General features: G+C 38.1%; 1 protein-coding gene across 8 annotated transcripts in view; it reads left to right on the top strand.

The window, feature by feature from the left end:
* LRRC7 (leucine rich repeat containing 7) overlaps positions 1-20,650 on the top strand; it is a 570,280-nt gene that overhangs the window by 400,158 nt on the left and 149,472 nt on the right. For all 8 annotated transcript variants that reach the window (XM_007978322.3, XM_007978330.3, XM_007978324.3 and 5 more), the window contains one exon: positions 18,213-18,287. In XM_007978322.3, the coding sequence (XP_007976513.1) occupies positions 18,213-18,287 (75 nt within the window). The remainder of the gene's footprint in view (positions 1-18,212; positions 18,288-20,650) is intronic.

Here is a 20,650-nt window from a genome sequence, read left to right as displayed (position 1 = left end):
ACTAGAAGCTCAAAGAACATCGGGGAAATTCGTCGCAAAAAGATCATCAACCAGGCACATTGTCATCAGATTATCTAAAATTAAGACAAAGGAAAGAATCTTAAGAGCTGTGAGGCAAAAATACCAGATAACCTATAAAGGAAAACTCATCAGATTAACAGCAGGTTTCTCAGCAGAAACCCTACAAGCTAGAAGGGATTGGGGCCCTATCTTCAGCCTCCTCAAACAACACAATTATCAGCCAAGAGTTTTGTAGCCAGCAAAACTAAGCTTCTTAAATGAAGCAAAGATACAGTCTTTTCCAGACAAGTAAATGCTGAGAGAATTTGCCACTATCAAGCCAGCAATAAAACAGCTGCTAAAAGGAGCTCTAAATCTTGAAACAAATCCTAAAAACACATCAAAACAGAACCTCTTTAAAGCATAAATCACACACGACCTATGAAACAAAAATACAATTTAAAACAAAAAACCAAGGTATACAGGCAATAAATAGCATGATTAATGGAATGGTACCTCACATCTCAATACTAACATTAAATGCAAATGGTCTCAATGTTCCACTTAAAAGATACATAATTGTAGAATAGATAAGAATTCACCAACTGTGTGCTGCCTTCAAGAGATATACCTAATACATAAAGACTCACATAAACTTAAGGCAAAGGGATGGCAAAAGACACTCCATGCAAATGGACACCAAATGTGAGCAGCAGTAGCTATTCTTACATCAGACAAAACAAACTTTAAGGCAACAGTGTTAAAAAAGACAAAGAGGGTCGTTATATAATGGTAAAAGGTCTTGTCCAACACAAAAATATCACAATCCTAAACATAAATGCACCTAACATTGGAGCTCCCAAACTTATAAAACAACTACTACTAGACCTAAGAAATGAGATAGACAGCAACACAATAATAGTGGGGGACTTTGATATTCCACTCACAGCAACAGACAGGTCATCAAGACAGAAAGTCAACAAAGAAACAATGGATTTAAACTATACCCCAGAACAAATAGACTTAACAGATACTTACATGATATTCTACCCAACAGCCACAGAATATACATTCTGTTCAACAGCACATGGAACTTTCTCCAGGATAGACCACATGATAGGCCACAAAATGAGCCTCAATAAATTCAAGAAAATTTAAATTATATCAAGCACTCGCTCAGACCACAGTGGAATTAAACTGGAAATCAACTGCAAAAGGAACCTTCAAAACCATGCAAATACATGGAAATTAAATAATTTGCTCCTGAATGATCATTGGGTCAAAAACAAAATCAAGATGGAAATTTAAAAATTCTTCAAACTGAACAACAGTAGTGACACAACCTATCAAAACCCCTGGTATACAGCAAAGGCGGTGCTAAGAGGAAAGTTCATAGCCCTAAACACCTTCATCAAATAGTCTGAAAGAGCACAGACAATCTAAGGTAACATCTCAAGGAACTAGAGAAACAAGAACAAACCAAACCCAAACCCAGCAGAAGAAGGGAAATAACCCAAGATCAGAGCAGAACTAAATAAAATTGAAACCAAAAAAATACAAAACACAAATATAACAAAAAGCTGGTTCTTTGAAAAGATAAATAAAATTGAAAGACCATTGTCAAGATTAACCAAGAAAAGGAGAGAGAAAATCCAAATAAGCTCAATTAGATATGAAACGAGAGATATTACAACTGACATCACAAAAATGCAAAAGATCATTCAAAGCTATTATGAACACCTTTATGTACATAAACTAGAACACCTAGAGGAGAAGGATAAAATCCTGGGAAGATACAACCTTCCTAGCTTAAATCAGGAAGAATTACATACTCTGAACAGGCCAATAACAAGCAGTAAGATTGAAATGGTAATAAAAGAATTATCCACCAAAAAAAAGTCCAGGACCAGACAGACTCACAGCAGAATTCTACCAGACATTCAAAGAAGAATTGGTATCAGTCCTTTTGACACTATTCCACCAGATAGAGAAAGAGGGAACCCTCCCTAAATCATTGTATGAAGCCAGTATCACCCTAATATCAAAACCAGGAAAGGACATAACCAAAAAAGAAAACTACAAATCAATATCCCTGATGAACATAGATGCTAAAATCCTTAATATAATACTAGCTAATTGAATCCAACAACATATCAAAAAGATAATCCACCATCATCAAGTGGGTTTTATACCAGGGATGCAGGAGTGGTTTAACATACGCAAGTCAACAAATGTGATACAACACATAAACAGAATAAAAAACAAAAATCACATATCATCTTAACAGATGTAGAAAAAGCATTCAACAAAATCCAGCATCCCTTTATGATTAAAACTCTCAGCGAAATCGGCATACGAGGACATACCTCAATGTAATTAAAACCATCTATGACAAACCCATAGCCAGCATAACACTAAATGGAGAAAAGTTGAAAGCATTCCCTCTGACAACTGAAACAAGACAAGGATGCCGACTCTCACCATTCCTCTTCAACATAGTATTGGAAGACTTAGCCAGAGCAATCAAACAAGTGAAAGAAATAAACGGCATCGAAATTGGTAAAGAGGAAGTCGAACCGTTGCTGCTTGCTGATGATACGATTGTTTACCTAGAAAACCCTAAGACTCCTCCAGAAAGCTCCTAGAACTGATAAAAGAATTCAGCAAAGTTTCCAGATACAAAATTAATGTACACAAATCAGTAGCTCTTCTATACACCCACAGTGACCACGTGGAGAATCAGATCAAGAACTTAACCCCTTTTACAATAGCTGCAAACAAATAAAATACTTAGGAATATACCTAACCAAGGAGGTGAAAGACCTTAAAAGGAAAACTACAAAACACTGCTGAAAGAAATCATAGATGACACAAACTAATGGAAACATATCCCATGCTCATGGATGGGTAGAATGAATATTGTGAAAATGACCATACTGCCAAAAGCAATCTACAAATTCAATGTAATTCTCATCAAAATATCACCATCATTCTTCACAGAATTAGAAAAAAAAAAATCCTAAATTCATATGGAAACAAGAAAGAGTCCACATAGCCAAAGCAAGACTAAGCAAAAAGAATAAATCTGGAGCCATCACATTACCTGATTTCAAACTATAGCATAAGGCCATAGTCACCAAAACAGAATGGTACTGGCATAAAAATAGGCACATAGACGGATGGAACAGTTAGAGAACTCAGAAATAAACCCTGATACTTACAGCCAACTGATCTTTGAAAAGCAAACAGAAGGATAAAGTGGAGAAAGGACACTTTATTCAGCAAATAGTGCTGGGATAATTGGCAAGCCACATGTAGAATGAAACTGGATCTTCATCTCTCACCTTATACAAAAATCAACTCAAGAGGGACCAAGGACTTAAATCTAAGACCTGAAACTATAGAAATTCTAGAAGACAATATTGGAAAAACCCTTCTAGATATTGGCTTAGGCAATGATTTCATAACCAAGAACCCAAAAGCAAATGCAATGAAAACAAAGATAAATAGCTGGGACTAAATTAAACTAAAGAGCTTTTGCACAGCAAAAGAAACAGCAGAGTAAACAGACAACCCACGGAGTGGGAGAAAATCTTCACAGTCTATACATCTGAAAAAGGACTAATATGCTGAATCTACAATGAACTCAAACTAATTAGCAAGAAAACAAACAATCACATCAAAAAAAGTGGGCTAAGGACATGAATAGACAATTCTTTTTTTTTTTTTTTAATATTTTAAGTTCTAGGGTACATGTGCACAACGTGCAGGTTTGTTACATATGCATACATGTGCCATATTGATGTGCTGCACCCATTAACTCGTCATTTACATTAGGTATATCTCCTAATGCTATCCCACCCCCTCCCTTCCCACAACAGGACCCAGTGTGTGATGATCCCCTTCCTGTGTCCAAGTGATCTCATTGTTCAATTCCCACCTATGAGTGAGAACATGCAGTATTTGGTTTTCTGTTCTTGCGATAGTTTGCTAAGAATGATGGTTTCCAGCTGCATCCATGCCCCTACAAAAGACACGAACTCATCCTTTTTTTTTTTTTTTTTAATTATACTTTAAGTTCTAGGGTACACGTGCACAACGTGCAGGTTTGTTACATATATATACTTGTGCCGTTTTGGTGTGCCACACCCATCAACTCGTCGGCACTCATCAACTCGCCATTTACATCAGGTATAACTCCCAATGCCATCCCTTCCCCCTACCCCCTCCCCATAATAGGCCCTGGTGTGTGATGTTCCCCTTCCAGAGTCCAAGTGATCTCATTGTTCAATTCCCACCTATGAGTGAGAACATGCGGTGTTTGGTTTTCTGTTCTTGTGAGAGTTTACTGAGAATGATGGTTTCCAGCTGCATCCATGTTCCTACAAAGGACATGAACGCATCCTTTTTTATGGCTGCATAGTATTCCATGGTGTATATGTGCCACATTTTCTTAATCCAGTCTGTCACTGATGGACATTTGGGTTGATTCCAAGTCTTTGCTATTGTGAATAGTGCTGCAGTGAACATATGTGTGCATGTGTCTTTAGAGCAGCATGATTTATAATCCTTTGGGTGTATACCCAGTAATGGGATGGCTGGGTCATATGGTACTTCTAGTTCTAGATCCTTGAGGAATCGCCATACTGTTTTCCATAATGGTTGAACTAGTTTACAATCCCACCAACAGTGTAAAAGTGTTCCTATTTCTCCACATCCTCTCCAGCACCTGTTGTTTCCTGACTTTTTAATGATTGCCATCCTAACTGGTGTGAGATGGTATCTCATGGTGGTTTTGATTTGCATTTCTCTGATGGCCAGTGATGGCGAGCATTTTTTCATGTGTCTATTGGCTGTATGCATGTCTTCTTTTGAGAAATGTCTGTTCATATCCTTTGCCCACTTTTTGATGGTGTTGTTTGTTTTTTTCTTGTAAATTTGTTTGAGTTCTTTATAGGTTCTGGATATTAGCCCTTTGTCAGATGAGTAGATTGCAAAAATTTTCTTCCATTTTGTAGGTTGCCTGTTCACTCTGATGGTAGTTTCTTTTGCTGTGCAGAAGCTCTTTAGTTTAATTAGATCTTATTAGTCAGTTTTGGCTTTTGTTGCCGTTGCTTTTGGTGTTTTAGACATGAAGTCCTTGCCCATGCCTATGTCCTGAATGGTATTACCTTGGTTTCCTTCTAGGGTTTTTATGGTTTTTAGGTCTCACATTTAAGTCTCTAATCCATCTTGAATTAATTTTCATATAAGGAGTAAGGAAAGGATCTAGTTTCAGCTTTCTACTTATGGCTAGCCAATTTTCCCAGCACCATTTATTAAATAGGGAATCCTTTCCCCATTTCTTGTTTTTGTCAAGTTTATCAAAGATCAGATGGCTGTAGATGTGTGGTATTATTTCTGAGGACTCTGTTCTGTTCCATTGGTCTATATCTCTGTTTTGGTACCAGTACCGTGCTGTTTTGGTTACTGTAGCCTTGAATTATAGTTTGAAGTCAGGTAGCGTGATGCCTCCAGCTTTGTTCTTTTGGTTAGGATTGTCTTGGCAATGCGGGCTCTTTTTTGGTTCCATATGAATTTTAAAGCAGTTTTTTCCAATTCTGTGAAGAAAGTCATTGGTAGCTTAATGGGGATGGCATTGAATCTATAAATTACCTTGGGCAGTATGGCCACTTTCACAATATTGATTCTTCCTATCCATGAGCATGGTATGTTCTTCCATTTTTTTGTGTCTTCTTTTATTTCACTGAGCAGTGGTTTGTAGTTCTCCTTGAAGAAGTCCTTTACATCCCTTGTAAGTTGGATTCCTAGGTATTTTATTCTCTTTGAAGCTATTGTGAATGGGAGTTCATGATTTGGCTCTCTGTTTGTCTGTTACTGGTGTATAAGAATGCTTGTGGTTTTTGCACATTGATTTTGTATCCTGAGACTTTGCTGAAGTTGCTTATCATCTTAAGGAGATTTTGGGCTGAGACAATGGGGTTTTCTAAATATATAATCATGTCATATGCAAAGACGGACAATTTGACTTCTTCTTTTCCTAACTGAATACCCTTTATTTCTTTCTCTTGCCTGATTGCCCTAGCCAGAACTTCGAACACTATGTTGAATAGGAGTGGTGAGAGAGGGCATCCCTGTCTTGTGCCAGTTTTCAAAGGGAATGCTTCCAGTTTTTGTCCATTCAGTATGATATTGGCTGTGGGTTTGTCATAAATAGCTCTTATTATTTTGAGATACGTTCCATCAATACCGAATTTATTGAGAGTTTTTAGCATGAGGGGCTGTTGAATTTTGTCAAAGGCCTTTTCTGCATCTATTGAGATAATCATGTGGTTTTTGTCTTTGGTTCTGTTTATATACTGGATTACGTTTATTGATTTGCGTATGTTGAACCAGCTTTGCATCCCAGGGATGAAGCCCACTTGATCATGGTGGATAAGCTTTTTGATGTGCTGCTGGATTCAGTTTGCCAGTATTTTATTGAGGATTGTTGCATCGATGTTCATCAAGGATATTGGTCTAAAATTCTCTTTTTTTGTTGTATCTCTACCAGGCTTTGGAATCAGGTTGATGTTGGCCTCGTAAAATGAGTTAGGGAGGGTTCCCTCTTTTTCTATTGATTGGAATAGTTTCAGAAGGAATGGTACCAACTCCTCATTGTACCTCTGGCAGAATTCGGCTGTGAATCCGTCTAGTCCTGGACTTTTTTTGGTTGGCAGGCTATTAATCATTGCCTCAATTTCAGAGCCTACTATTGGTCTATTCAGGGATTCAACTTCTTCCTGGTTTAGTCTTGGGAGAGTGTAAGTGTCCAGGAAATTATCCATTTCTTCTAGGTTTTCTAATTTATTTGCGTAGAGGTGTTTATAGTATTCTCTGATGGTAGTTTATATTTCTGTGGGGTCAGTGGTGATATCCCCTTTATCATTTTTTATTGCATCTATTTTATTCTTCTCTCTTTTCTTCTTTATTAGTCTTGCTAGTGGACTATCAATTTTGTTGATCTTTTCAAAAAACCAACTCCTGGATTCATTGATTTTTTGGAGGGTTTTTTGTGTCTCTATCTCCTTCAGTTCTGCTCTGATCTTAGTTATTTCTTGCCTTTTGCTAGCTTTTGAATGTGTTTGCTCTTACTTCTCTAGTTCTTTTAATTGTGATGTTAGGGTGTCAATTTTTGATCTTTCCAGCTTTCTCTTGTGGGCATTGAGTGCTATAAATTTCCCTCTACACACTGCTTTAAATGTGTCCCAGAGATTCTGGTATGTTGTATCTTTGTTCTCATTGGTTTCAAAGAACATCTTTATTTCTGCCTTCATTTCGTTATGTACCCAGTAGTCATTCAGGAGCAGGTTGTTCAGTTTCCATGTAGTTGAGCTGTTTTGTTAGAGTTTCTTAGTCCTGAGTTCTAGGTTGATTGCACTGTGGTCCGAGAGACAGTTTGTTATAATTTCTGTTCTTTTACATTTGCTGAAGAGTGCTTTGCTTCCAACTATGTGGTTGATTGTGGAATAAGTGCCATGTGGTACTGAGAAGAATGTATATTCTGTTGATTTGGGGTGGAGAGTTCTGTAGATGTCTATTAGGTCCGCTTGGTGCTGAGTTGAGTTCAATTCCTGGATATCGTTGTTAACTTTCTGTCTTGTTGATCTGTCTAATGTTGACAGTGGGGTGTTAAAGTCTCCCATTATTATTGTATGGGAGTCTAAGTCTCTTTGTAAGTCTTTAAGGACTTGCTTTATGAATCTGGGTGCTCCTGTATTGGGTGCATATATATTTAGTATAGTTAACTCTTCCTGATGAATTTATCCCTTTATGATTATGCAACCCCTGCTTTTTTTTTGTTTTCCATTTGCTTGGTAGATCTTCCTCCATCCCTTTATTTTGAGCCTATATGTGTCTCTGCATGTGAGATGGGTCTCCTGAATACAGGAAACTGATGGGTCTTGACTCTTTATCCAATTTGCCAGTCTGTGTCTTTTAATTGGACCATTTAGTCCATTGACATTTAAGGTTAATATTGTTATGTGTGAACTTGATCCTGTCATTATGATATTAGCTGGTTATTTTGCTCACTAGTTGACGCAGTTTCTTCCTAGCACCGATGGACTTTACATTTTGACATGTTTTTGCAATGATTGGTATACCTGTTGTTCCTTTCCATGTTTAGTGCTTCCTTCAGGATCTCTTGTAGGGCAGGCCTGGTGGTGACAAAATCTCTAAGCATTTGCTTGTCTGTAAAAGATTTTATTTCTCCTTCACTTATGAAACTTAGTTTAGCTGGATATGAAATTCTGGGTTGAAAATTCTTTTTTTTTAAGAATGTTGAATATTTGTCCCCACTCTCTTCTGGCTCGGAGAGTTTCTGCCGAGAGATCTGCTGTTAGTCTGATGGGCTTCCCTTTGTGTATAACCCGACCTTTTTCTCTGGCTGCCCTTAACATTTTTCCTTCATTTCAACTTTGGTGAATCTACAATTATGTGTCTTGGAGTTGCTCGTCTCGAGGAGTATCTTTGTGGCGTTCTCTGTATTTCCTGAATTTAAATGTTGGCCTGCCTTACTAGGTTGGGGAAGTTCTCCTAGATGGTATCCTGCAGAGTGTTTTCCAATTTAGTTCCATATTCCTTGTCACTTTCAGGCACACCATTCAGGCATAGATTTGGTCTTTTCACATAACCCCATACTTCTTGGAGGCTTTGTTTATTTCTTTTTACTTTTTTTTCTCTACACTTCTCTTCTCGCTTCATTTCATTCATTTGATCTTCAATCGCTGATACTCTTTCTTCCAGTTGATCGTGTCGGTTACTGAAGCTTGTGCATTTGTCACGTAGTTCTCGTGTTACGGTTTTCATCTCTGTCAGTTCTTTTAAGGTCTTCTCTGCATTGATTATTCTAGTTATCCATTCTTCCATTCTTTTTTCGAGGTTTTTAGTTCCTTTGCACTGGTTACGTAGTTCCTCCTTTAGCTCTGAGAAATTTGACTGAAGCCTTCTTCTCTCAAGTTGTCAAAGTCATTCTCCGTCCAGCTTTGTTCCGTTGCTGGCGATGAGTTGCGTTTCTTTGGAGGGGGAGATGCACTCTGATTTTTTGAATTTCCAGGTTTTTTGCACTGCTTTTTCCCCATCTTTGTGGTTTTATCTGCCTTTGGTCTTTGTTGATGGTGAAGTACTGATGGGGTTTTGTTGTGGGTGTCCTTCCTGTTTGTTAATTTTCCTTCTAACAGTCAGGACCCTCAGCTGTAGGTCTGTTGCAGTTTGCTTGAGGTCCACTCCAGACCCTGTTTGCCTGGGTATCAGCAGTGGAGGCTGCAGAAGATAGAATATTACTGAACAGCGAGTGTTGCCGTCTGATTCTTGTTCTGGAAGCTTTGCCTCAGGGGTGTACCCCGCTGTGTGAGGTGTGAGGTGTCGGTCTGCACCTAGTGGGGGATGTCTCCCAGTTAGGCTACTCAAGGGTCAGGGACCCACTTGAGCAGGCAGTCTGTCCGTTCTCAGATCTCAACCTCTGTGCTGGGAGATCCGCTGCTCTCTTCAAAGCTGTCAGACAGGGCATTTACCTCTGCTGAGGTTTCTGCTGGTTTTTGTTTAGCTATGCCCTGTCCCCAGAGGAAGAGTCTATAGAGGCAGGCCGGCCTCCTTGAGCTGTGGTGGGCTCCACCCAATTCGAGCTTCCTGGCGGCTTTGTTTACCTACTTAAGCCTCAGCAATGGCAGGCGCCTCTCTCCCAGCCTCGCTGCCACCTTGCAGTTAGATCTCAGACTGCTGTGCTAGCAATGAGGGAGGCTCGGTGGGTGTGGGACCCTCTGGGCCAGTTGTGGGATATAATCTCCTGGTGTGCCGTTTGCTAAGACCCTTGGTAAAGTGCAGTATTAGGGTGGGAGTTACCCAATTTTCCAGGTGTTGTGTATCTCAATTTCCTTTGGCTGGGAAAAGGAATTCCCTTCACCCTTGCACTTCCTAGGTGAGGGGATGCCTTGCCCTGCTTCAGCTCTTACTGGTCGAGTTGCACCCGTGGACCAGCGCCAGCTGTCCGACATGCCCCAGTGAGATGAATCTGGTACCTCAGTTGAAAATGCAGAAATCACCCATCTTCTGTGTCGCTCACGCTCGGAGCTGGAGTCTAGAGCTATTCCTATTTGGCCATCTTGGGCACCCCGGCACCATTTATTAAATAAGGAATCCTTTCCCCATTTCTTGCTTTTGTCAGGTTTGTCAAAGATCAGATGGCTGTAGATGTGTGGTATTATTTCTGAGGGCTCTGTTCTGTTCCATTGGTCTATATCTCTGTTTTGGTACCAGTACCATGCTGTTTTGGTTACTGTAGCCTTGTATTATAGTTTAAAGTCAGGTAGCGTGATGCCTTCAGCTTTGTTCTTTTGGCTTAGGATTGTCTTCGCAATGAGGGGTCTTTTTTGGTTCCATATGAACTTTAAGGCAGTTTTTTCCAAATGAATAGACAATTCTAAAAGAAGATATACAAATGGCCAACAAACATATGAAAAAAAATGCTCAACATCATTAATGATCAGGGAAATGCAAATAAAAACCAGAATGTGATACCACCTTACTCCTGCAAGAATGGCCATAATCAAAAAATCAAAAACTATTAGATGTTGGCCTGGATACAGTGAAAGGGAAATGCTTTTACACTGCTGGTAGGAATGTAAACTAGTACAACCACTATGGAAAACAGTGTGGTGATTCCTTAGAGCTAAAAGTAGAACTGCCATTTGATCCAGCAGTCCCACTACTGGGTATCTACCCAGAAGAAGAGAAGTCATATGAAAAAGATACTTGCACATACATATTTATAGCAATACAATTTGCAATTGCAAAAACGTGTAACCAACCTGAATGCCCATCAATGAGTGGATAGGGAAACTATGAATACTACTCAGCCATAAAAAGGAATGAATTAATGGCATTCACAGCAACCTGGATGAGACTGGATACTATTATTCTAAGTGAAGTAACTCAGGAATGGAAAAACCAAACATCATATGTTGTCACTCATATGTGGGAGCTAAGCTATGACAATGCAAAGGCATAAGAATAACACAATGGACTTTGGGGACTTGGGGAAAGGGTAGGAAAGGGCTGAGAGATAAAAGACCACAAATTAGGTGCAGTGTATACTGCTTGGGTGATGGGTGCACCAAAATCTCACAGATCACCACTAAAGAACTTACTCATGTAACACTCCCTGTTCCCCAATAACCTATAGAAATAAAAAATTTTAATAAAAAATAAAAATAAAAAACAAAGTAATGGAACAGCCTAAAATTGCATATACATGGCAGGAGTTATTGGAATTTGTTGCAGTCATACAAAATATTTATTTTCTTTGTGTTAATATTGGTGTAACCATTTTCGTAGCTCATTTTGATCAATCATGGTAAAATCACCTTGAAAAGGATGTACTCTGTCGCCCAGGCTGGAGTACGGTGGCACAATCTTGGTTCACTGCCTCATGGGTTCAAGCGATCCTCCTGCCTCAGCCTCCCCGGTAGCTGAGATTACAAGCATGTAACACCACACTTGGCTAATTTTTGTATTTTTAGTAGAGATAGGGTTTCACCATGTTGGCCAGGCTGCTCTCAAACTCCTGACCTCAGGTGATCCACCTGCCTCGGCCTCCCAAAGTGTTTGGATTACAGGCATGAACCTCCGTGCCCAGCCATTTTGTGTTTGATTTTGTTCTCTGTTTTAAAGAGAAAAAACACTGCAGCTGTAAAGCAGACATCTTCTATGTTCCCCCTCCGAGTCCTATTCCAAGCCCTCCTTCACCAAGGAAATTACTTCTTTGAATTTGGCATACATCTATTCCATATTTCTATTTTAAAATGCGTGTATGTGTATTCTTCAGTATATAGCAGTTTTTTTGACTTGTGTAAATTGATTTGTGCTGTATAAATTTTCTGTACTTGCTTACTCACACAATGTTGTTTGCAAGATCTATTCATATTTCATACATAAAAATATAGGTAATTCATTTTCATTGCTGTTCATTTTACCAACATATTACTTCTTCATAATTTACTTTATACTGTTGTTTATTTAGGTTGTGACCAAATTTTTAATATTAATTATTTTGTAATATTTTTATTTTGATTTTTCTATATTTTAGATTAGGTAGGATAGTTGCTTACAAGTAGATATGAAAGTTTTTGAGGTGTGAGATTCATATTTGAAAATTTTTCCAAAAAAATTACAGTTTATAATCTCAAAACCCATTTATGAGAGTGCTCATCTTATAGCACTTTCACCAGCATTGAATATTCCAAGTTATTCTGGAGTTAATTCACTCATTTTTAATGGAAACAATTGACTTTGTGATTAAATTAAGTAGCATTGAAAAATGTGATCAATGTGTTGGTTGGATGTAAGCCATTTAGTTAAGTTCCAAGATCCACTTTAAAATCGTCTATCGATTATGAAATGCTATTGTATCTTTTTATGTTGTGATTTTTTCTTCTTTCCAGAAAGGCTATATATGTATCTACTATGCTTTATCTGTGCTATTAGGAGGTTATTGAAGTTTCCTCTGTAGTACATTTTATTATAACATCCAGTAATAAAAATATCTTTTTTTAGAAATCCAGGATATGCTTTACTTTCTTTATTGGGTATTTGTGATCACCAACTCTCTTCATTATTTTGGAATTTCAATTTTAAGCTCTAAGATGATGTCATCTTTGCAGCCAGAAGACCTGAGCAACAATATCATCTGCAGTTATGCAACCTTCATCAAATTATTCTCATTTTCCCCAGGAAATTATCAGATTCTATATCCATAAAGTGGGATTATTATCACCTTATTATGTTCTTAAATAGATTAAATGAGATCCTTTAAAATAAAGTAGAAATATAGAATAGAATCAGTGATCTCTTTCCAAGTAGCCATAGATGACTAAATTCCCCAGTAGAACTCAGAATTAGAGAAATTTCAGAGGTATGATTGATCATCTTTCTCTGCCACCTTGCCTGACACAGCCAAGAGAGCAATTTATGCAGTGCATCACAGGTTGCCCAAATCCTTGGAAATCATGAAAGGCCTTATGTTCCCGCAGTGTCCTCCCCAACCTATGCACCAAGATTTTATACTTTGTACCTTAGCCAACTCTCCCCAGAGTTAAAGTTTGAATTTTGCCATTTTCCAAAACGACTTTAGAAATCTCGAATCCCTAAATTCTACCATAAATTCTAATTTTTCCTTCTTCCACTTCGGTCTCTCCCCCTCACTCCTGCTACGCTCCTCTCTGACCTATGGAAACCTGAAGTCTTTTGTTTCTTCTATTTTCTCCTAGACTGTCAATTCCCTTCCTGGCCAAGAAAAAAAGTTATAATTGTTATCATTGATTTGATACAATCTTTTGATTGCTCTCAGTGATTCCTCTCAAACTTCTTCAGTATGGACCATTCTCCCCAACTGCTGATGTATACAAAATTCTTGTTCCTTTATGTTAACAGATTACCTCATTTCCTACTTCATCAAGAAAATTTAAGATCTTCAGAAATGCCTCCCTCAACTACCAGCCCTCCTTCCACCATGCCAACTTACACCCATACCATCCCTGCAGTCTTCCCTCCGGTCTGAATGAATGAGGTGCCTCACTTTCATTCAGTGTCAGCCCCTCCCCTTGTACTGTCAATCTCTCTTCATTGTCCCCTCTTGGAAATTTACTCCAATTTTTTTTTTTTTTTTTTTTTTTTGGTACCATCTTATCTATCTTTAACCTGCTCCTCTTTGCCAGTGTCTTCATGTCAGCTTTCCTTTCCCTTGACCCCTCAGTTTTTTCATAGCCCCTTAACTTTTCTCCTCTCCTTTCATTCAGGCTTTATAAAGAATATTCTACCTATATTGTATCTATTTTCTTCTTATTTATCTTCAACCCACTGTAAGATAGTTATCACCTGAAATGTCTATATTAGTCAAAGTTCTCTAGAGGGACAGAATTAGTAGGATAGATAGATATATAAAGGGGAGTTTATTAAGTAGTATTAACTCACACAATCACAAGGCCCCAAAATAGGCCCTCTGCAAGCTGAGGCACAAGGAAGCCAGTTCAAGTCTCAAAGCTGAAGAACTTGGAGTCCGATGTTCAAGGGCAGGAAGCATCCAGCGTGGGAAAAAGATGTAGGCTGGGATACTAAGCCAGTCTACCCTCTTCATGTTTTTCTGCCTGCTTTATATTCGCTGGCAGCTGATTAGATGGTGCCCACCCAGATTAAGGGTAGGTCTGCCCTCTCCAGCCCACTGACCCAAATATTAATCTCCTTTGGCAACACCCTCACAGACACCTCCAACATTAACACTTTGCATCTTTTAATCCAGTCAAGTTCACACTCACTATTAACCATCACAATGTCTATCACCAAGGTTACTAGTGACCTACTGTTTTTAAAATGGAGTGGATATCCTCGATCTCTTATTTCACTGGACACATTTCCTGAGTAGGATGCTCTTGTTCACTTCCTTTTTCCTAACACAACTCTATTCATTGGACTCTAGTCACCCTCACACTTCTGAACACCATTCTTTCTTGTTGCTCTTCCTGTTTTCAGCCCTCAAGTATTAGTGTCCCTTAAGGTACTGTCCTCAGTCAACTGCACTCTAGTTCCTCTCACATTCCCCATGGAGAGCTCATTCATGCGAGTTTCTACTTCCGTGATACGGCTAAGTTGTATCTCCAGCTGAAACCTATTCTCTAAGCTTCAGCTTTTGATAGCCAGCTGATTCCTGGTAATCTCCACCTATGTCCTCCAGGAACCTGAAGTTAATTATGATCAAAACTGGTTTCAGTCTCTCCCATTTATCTGCTTCCACCCCAATACTCTGCATCTCCATTGGTGACATCACCACATGCTGGGAAACTGGAAGACATGTTTGTGCATGACTCACTCCCTCGCCCCCATATCCTGTCACCAAGTCCTACCATTTTTATCTTTTAAATGTTTCCTGAAGCAGCTGCTTTTTATTCCTCATTACTTCTTTCATTACCAGCCCTGTTAAGTTTCCTGTTTTTGTTTTTCTTTTTTCAAAAAGGATAGAGTATATATACAGAACACCAATCTGCCAAAATCACTTTCCATTAAAAATATTTTAATTATGCTCCTTCACTTATGCAACAAAGTCTATCTCCTTTAAAAAATACAAGCTTTATCACTTCTCGGCCTTTTGGCTAAGATCAAGTGTAAAAAATACAAGCTTTGAGTTTCTTGAGGACAGAGACCATACCATGTACTGTGACTAGTGTAATGCCTAGCACTTAGAAAATGTTTAATTAGATCTTACTTAATGAAGGGATGAGTAAATTATAGAAGTACTGTGTATCCTTTCTTCTTACTCTTTTTTTCATACAGTGTCACTGTGTGGCAGAGACAATACTATTTGCCAAATAATCCACATCCTCCCTCTATGTTTCCCAGCCTTCCTTGCACTTAGGGTGAGGCCACATAAGTAGTTCTAGACAATGAGCTATAAGCATAAATGTTGCATGTCACTTGCAGCCCAATATCTTTAAGAGCAGTGGTGAATTTTCCACACTCTCTCTTCCCTTGCTTTGGCTCTCCTGACAATCTTGAGATGGTGTCACAACATCATGGGGCAGAAATGCATGCTGAACATACAGTAGCAGGGATAGTGGAAAGTAAGCCTTTTGTGTTAAATCACTGAGATTTCAGTGTTAATTTGTTAAAACAGCATAATCTAATCCACCCTGAATAATAATAATGTTTACTGTTACAAGTTTATACATCAGTCTCTGTCTTACTGTGTACATATGAGATTTTATTGAACCTCGCCCAGTGGGCAGCTCTTTTGCTTCTCCTTACATGTGCATAATGCATAGGTAAAAAAGAAAAAAGAAAAAGAAAAAAAAATTGGGAGGCTGAGGCAGGTGGATCACCTGAAGTCAAGAGTTTGAGAACAGCCTGGCCAACATGGTAAAACCCCGTCTCTACTAAAAATACAAAAATTAGCCTGTGCCTGTAGTCCCAACTACTAGGGAGGCTGAGGCAGGAGAATCACTTGAACCCGGGAGGTGGAGGTTGCAGTGAGCTGAGATCACACCATTGCAGTCCAGCCTGGGTGACAGAGTGAGACTCCATCAGAGAGGAGATGAGGGGAAGGAAGGGGAGGGGAGGGAAAAAAAGGGGAAGAGAGGGGAGGGGAGGAGAGCCACACATAACTGATGTTTTCCAACTCACCTGCCTGTTGCTAGCCAGCCCTCTGCCTCAAAACCTCTGAATATCAGAGTGTGCTCCCTACACATGATTTATATTTTCCATCCTTGCCCAGCCTGACATATAGGCAGAGCAGTTCATTGCCTATTGCCTGTGATCTAAGTGAGAGTAGAAGTATTTTTCTACATGCTCACACACACACACATCCTCCGTACTACCTCATGGATGCCTTTGATTTCGCAGCAGAATGCCATGTCTCTAAATTTCAAACCTTGTTATTAAGGAAACTTCTCCCAAGAATCGTACCATGTTCTGTTGCAAGCACAGGCTAAAGGAATCAGAGACTATCTCCAAAGTAGATCTGGAAGTCTTAAGCCCTGCTAATTTGTTAGGGATGTGTAGATAACCTCCACTGACCTACAATTACTAATATTCTCATGGTAACGTTGATATAATTCCATTCTTTTCTACAAGTATTCTACAAAATGCACTGCTTTTGTATTTGGAACCTAATTAGGGTCCAAATTTCACTGAACAGATTTATATTTTGTTGTTTCAGTAATAATTCTTTCAGTTAGAAAAAAACAAAAAACAAAAAACAGAAAATTTGCCTTCCAGGCTTATATAATCTTACCAGGATCTATCCTTTGGCTCTACTTTCTGTAGAAATGCTCCATCCTCAGACAGGCTCTCTTTTTATCATGTGTGAAGTTCACAGGGCCACACCCTTTCAGTTTCATATCCAGCAGAGAAAAGCAAGTGTTTTCCCCAGAAGTCACAAAGATTCATTGCTTTGTATGTGTTCTGAATGGGCCATGTTCCCATCCCTGGACCAATCTTTGTGGCCAGGTGGATACAATGCACTAGTTAGCTGAGGCCTTAATCATCTCCCGAAGTGGTGAAAAAAACAAACAAAAAAGGAATGGGCTTCAAAGGAAGCACAGGCCTAAGAATAGGGAAGGGAATAATTTCTGGAGAGAAATTAGGCTACCACAAGGAAGGTTATGATGTTGGCAGCAATAGCAACCTCTATTCTCTCTATACAGTCTGCTGCCTGGAGTTAGAATTTAGAGACAGCATCTAGTTAGAGAAAAAAAGTGTTTCTTTATATACTACATGTTACGCTTTGATCATATTATCTCTGTCCCTTCTCTGAACTTTTTAAAAAACATATTCTAAAGTATTTTCCTATATGCTGCCTTGTGTTTTAGTTATTTATAAATATTTCTCTCCCCTAGATCTAGATCTAAATCATCAGCTATTCCAAGGCAAGTACTGGGGTTTATATGACCGTGCGTTCTGCATCGTGCATTACATGTAGTAGGCATCCCCGACTATTCAACAAATAATTATTCATTGACAAAATGAAAGGATTAAAAGTCCATGGGTCTTCAGGTGGTAGCTTGGGGACTGATTTTTTAAAAGTCACTGGGTCTTACTCATCTTACTCATAGTGTTAGGTTGGTGCAAACATAATTGCAGTTTTTTTGTCATTGAAAGTAATGGCAAAACCACAATTACATTTGCACCAGCCCAATATTATCTCATCACAGTTCTGTAACTCCTGTGTGTGCATGGATGTTTGTATGTGAGGTACTAATAGACACACAGTAAGAAGCTACTATGTGCCCATGGTAAGCAACAGGGATGTGAGGATATAGTGATTACAAAACAAACATTCCCCAGGTCTTCAAAAGTTTATACTCTAGTGACAAAGACAGATGCTTATCAAATAGAGTATAATCAGTGCTCCAAAGAATAATTATAAGGTATTTAGGCAGAATGTATGTGAGTAATAGATCTTCAATTTTATTATTATTGTTCTAACTGATTCCAGATCAATTCCAAATTGGCTATGTCAGGGAATACCAGTTTTGCTAGAGGTCGATTAAAGGTGGAATTTCTTAGATGATTAACACTAGATTCCCAAGTAAAAGCTCAAGATCCAAGAAATTACATTTTATATTTGTGATAAGTAAAAACTAATTTAATTTTCTTTTCCTCTCTCCTTCCTGCTACCTCTCTCCCAGCCTGAAGTTCTGGATCAAATACAAAATTTGAGGGAGTTATGGATGGATAATAATGCATTACAAGTGTTACCTGGGGTATGTAAGTTTTTATTCTACCATGTTGTCTAATATTTATGTTATACATTTGTTGTATTTGATCATAATCTCAACTCTTAAATGTCAGTGTTTGTATTTCAAACTAAAATAACACTCATTAGGAGTGTTCAGTCACCAAGTATTTTCACCATTTTTTTTTTTTTAGTATTTTATGTATCTTTTTGTGAGTGTTATGGGTGTACAAAATATAAAAAACATTTTTCTTATTCCCTTTGGAGTATATTTGTCATCTCTTCCCACATTTACTGTTCTTTAAAAGCCAAAATAATTTATAGTTATATTTTTAAAAAGCAAAATACTATATATAATACCAAGTTTTATTTTTACAAAATCAACCTTATTCTTACAGGTAACTAGACAATGGTTTTTATTCATTTTATTAGAGCTCTTTTACAAAACAAAAATCTCTCTCAGTTCAGGTGATTTTCAATAGAACCCATGTGAATTTTTGAAAATGGCAAGGATCATACAGTATTAAAAACAGAAAGGTAAACCAAAGACAAATTTTTTCCTCGACTAAAGGCCAGCCCAGTAGTATCTCTTGAGTATAGGTTTACCAGTCAACTCGTTGAGTGTGATTATTCCTGCTTTTTCCATCTAACAAAAGAATGTTCTCATAAAACACTGCCCTTGCCACTTGCATACACACACACACTGAGAGAGAGAGAGAGAGAGAGAGAGAGAGAGAGAGAGAGAGAGAGAGAGAAGCGCAAACCCAAGTCTCCCTATTGTTTTGTACAACTCCAAACTCCTGGCATTGGTCTAAGTAGGCACAGCAGGTGAATATGTAATAAATCTTCAGCCAACACATAGGTTTAGATGTGTATTCTCAAAACCAGTTTTATTTATTTTTTGAATTGATATTAAAAATTACTTAAAATGACAGCAAAACCAACAAGAACAAGACATTTATTCTGTCTTTGAACAAGCATAAGACCACATAAAGGAGAAAATCTGAAACAAAGATTATGGAAAAATAATTAATGCTCTTATCAAAAGATACATTTATACCATCACAGACACAAAACAGAAAAATATGCACATCTATTATTCACTGATTTATTTTAAAATCATGTACCAATAAAACTCTATGAAACAGAAACTATGCTAATGTCAGGGTTACAAAGATAATATATTCAATGACCTTGAATATATTTGTTTGAGAAGCTCACGCATGGCAGGATAAACTGATCTGGATTTCACTACTCATAGCAGAGCCTGATTTGTGCTATAGTCAAGGTATGTACAAATCCTGAGGCAACACAGGTAAGACACTTACCAATCCCTGCGCAAAGATTGAATAATCAGAATGTATGCCTAGCTGAAAGTTTATACCTCTTCTTCAATATATTTATTTGTTAAAAATTACATAGCATTTACCACGGGCTAGGCATTCTCTCTCTGTTTTACAAATATTGATTCATTGAATCCCTACAACAACCCTATGAAGTAAGTTCTACTACCATCCCCATTTTATAGATGAGAAACTAAAACACAAAAAAAGTAACTGGCCCAAGATAACACAGCCAGTAAATGGTGGAGCTGTAATTCAAACCAGCGCCAGAGGCTGCTGTTGACTGTAAAGCTCCCAAAGGCTCTCTATGGAACCAATAGAAGGTACAAATGAGAATTTTACTTTTCACAATGTTTACATTCCCAAAATCCACTGTGCAAATCAACTCACATGCCAAATTTCTCAATAAGTTTGTTATTTAAGTGGAAAGGCAGGGATGAAATCTTCCATAAAGCATATAATGCTGCCTAATTTGTCTGTCTCGAGAGTAGATTTTTCATATGTACTGCTAGCTTTATATAGATTCCCTACTTTATTTTGTGTACTTGCACTTGGTATTTTGTTATACGCTGTGTGGGAATACTCTACACCTCCCTGCCTGAAATAACCATGGCTTTCTGGATGTTGGTGCTGGCAAAGAATTGCTTTTCAGTTACCCCAAAATACTTGACTTTGAATGGTTCATCTTGAGTGCGGTCTCCAGCCTATGTCAGTTTCACAGAATAATTAAAACATTTAATATCATTAGCCATGGGGAAAAGAAACACATTCACTTTTTTCTTAGTTCATGTATCATAATAAAGTTAATATACTTTGTGAATACTTTTGAATAGTCTGGGCTATTATTTTCCACTGTGTTTTTCACAAATCAGAGAAGCAAATAGATAATGATCAAATATTTAGTCTTTTACATAGTTCTATCTTGTGACCATCAATCTAAGGTTAATCAACCAAAATATGACTAAACCATGTATTGAATTCACATTTATTTTAAACAAACTCCAGTATCTTCTTTTACTTGTGGTTTCTACTCTTTTCATCTGCTGTC

Source organism: Chlorocebus sabaeus, chromosome 20, assembly GCF_047675955.1.
Source record: "Chlorocebus sabaeus isolate Y175 chromosome 20, mChlSab1.0.hap1, whole genome shotgun sequence".
In the NCBI taxonomy this organism is placed as follows: Eukaryota; Metazoa; Chordata; class Mammalia; order Primates; family Cercopithecidae; genus Chlorocebus; species Chlorocebus sabaeus.
The sequence above is the reverse complement of the archived record's forward strand: the minus strand, read 5'-3'. Positions and strand labels throughout refer to the sequence as shown.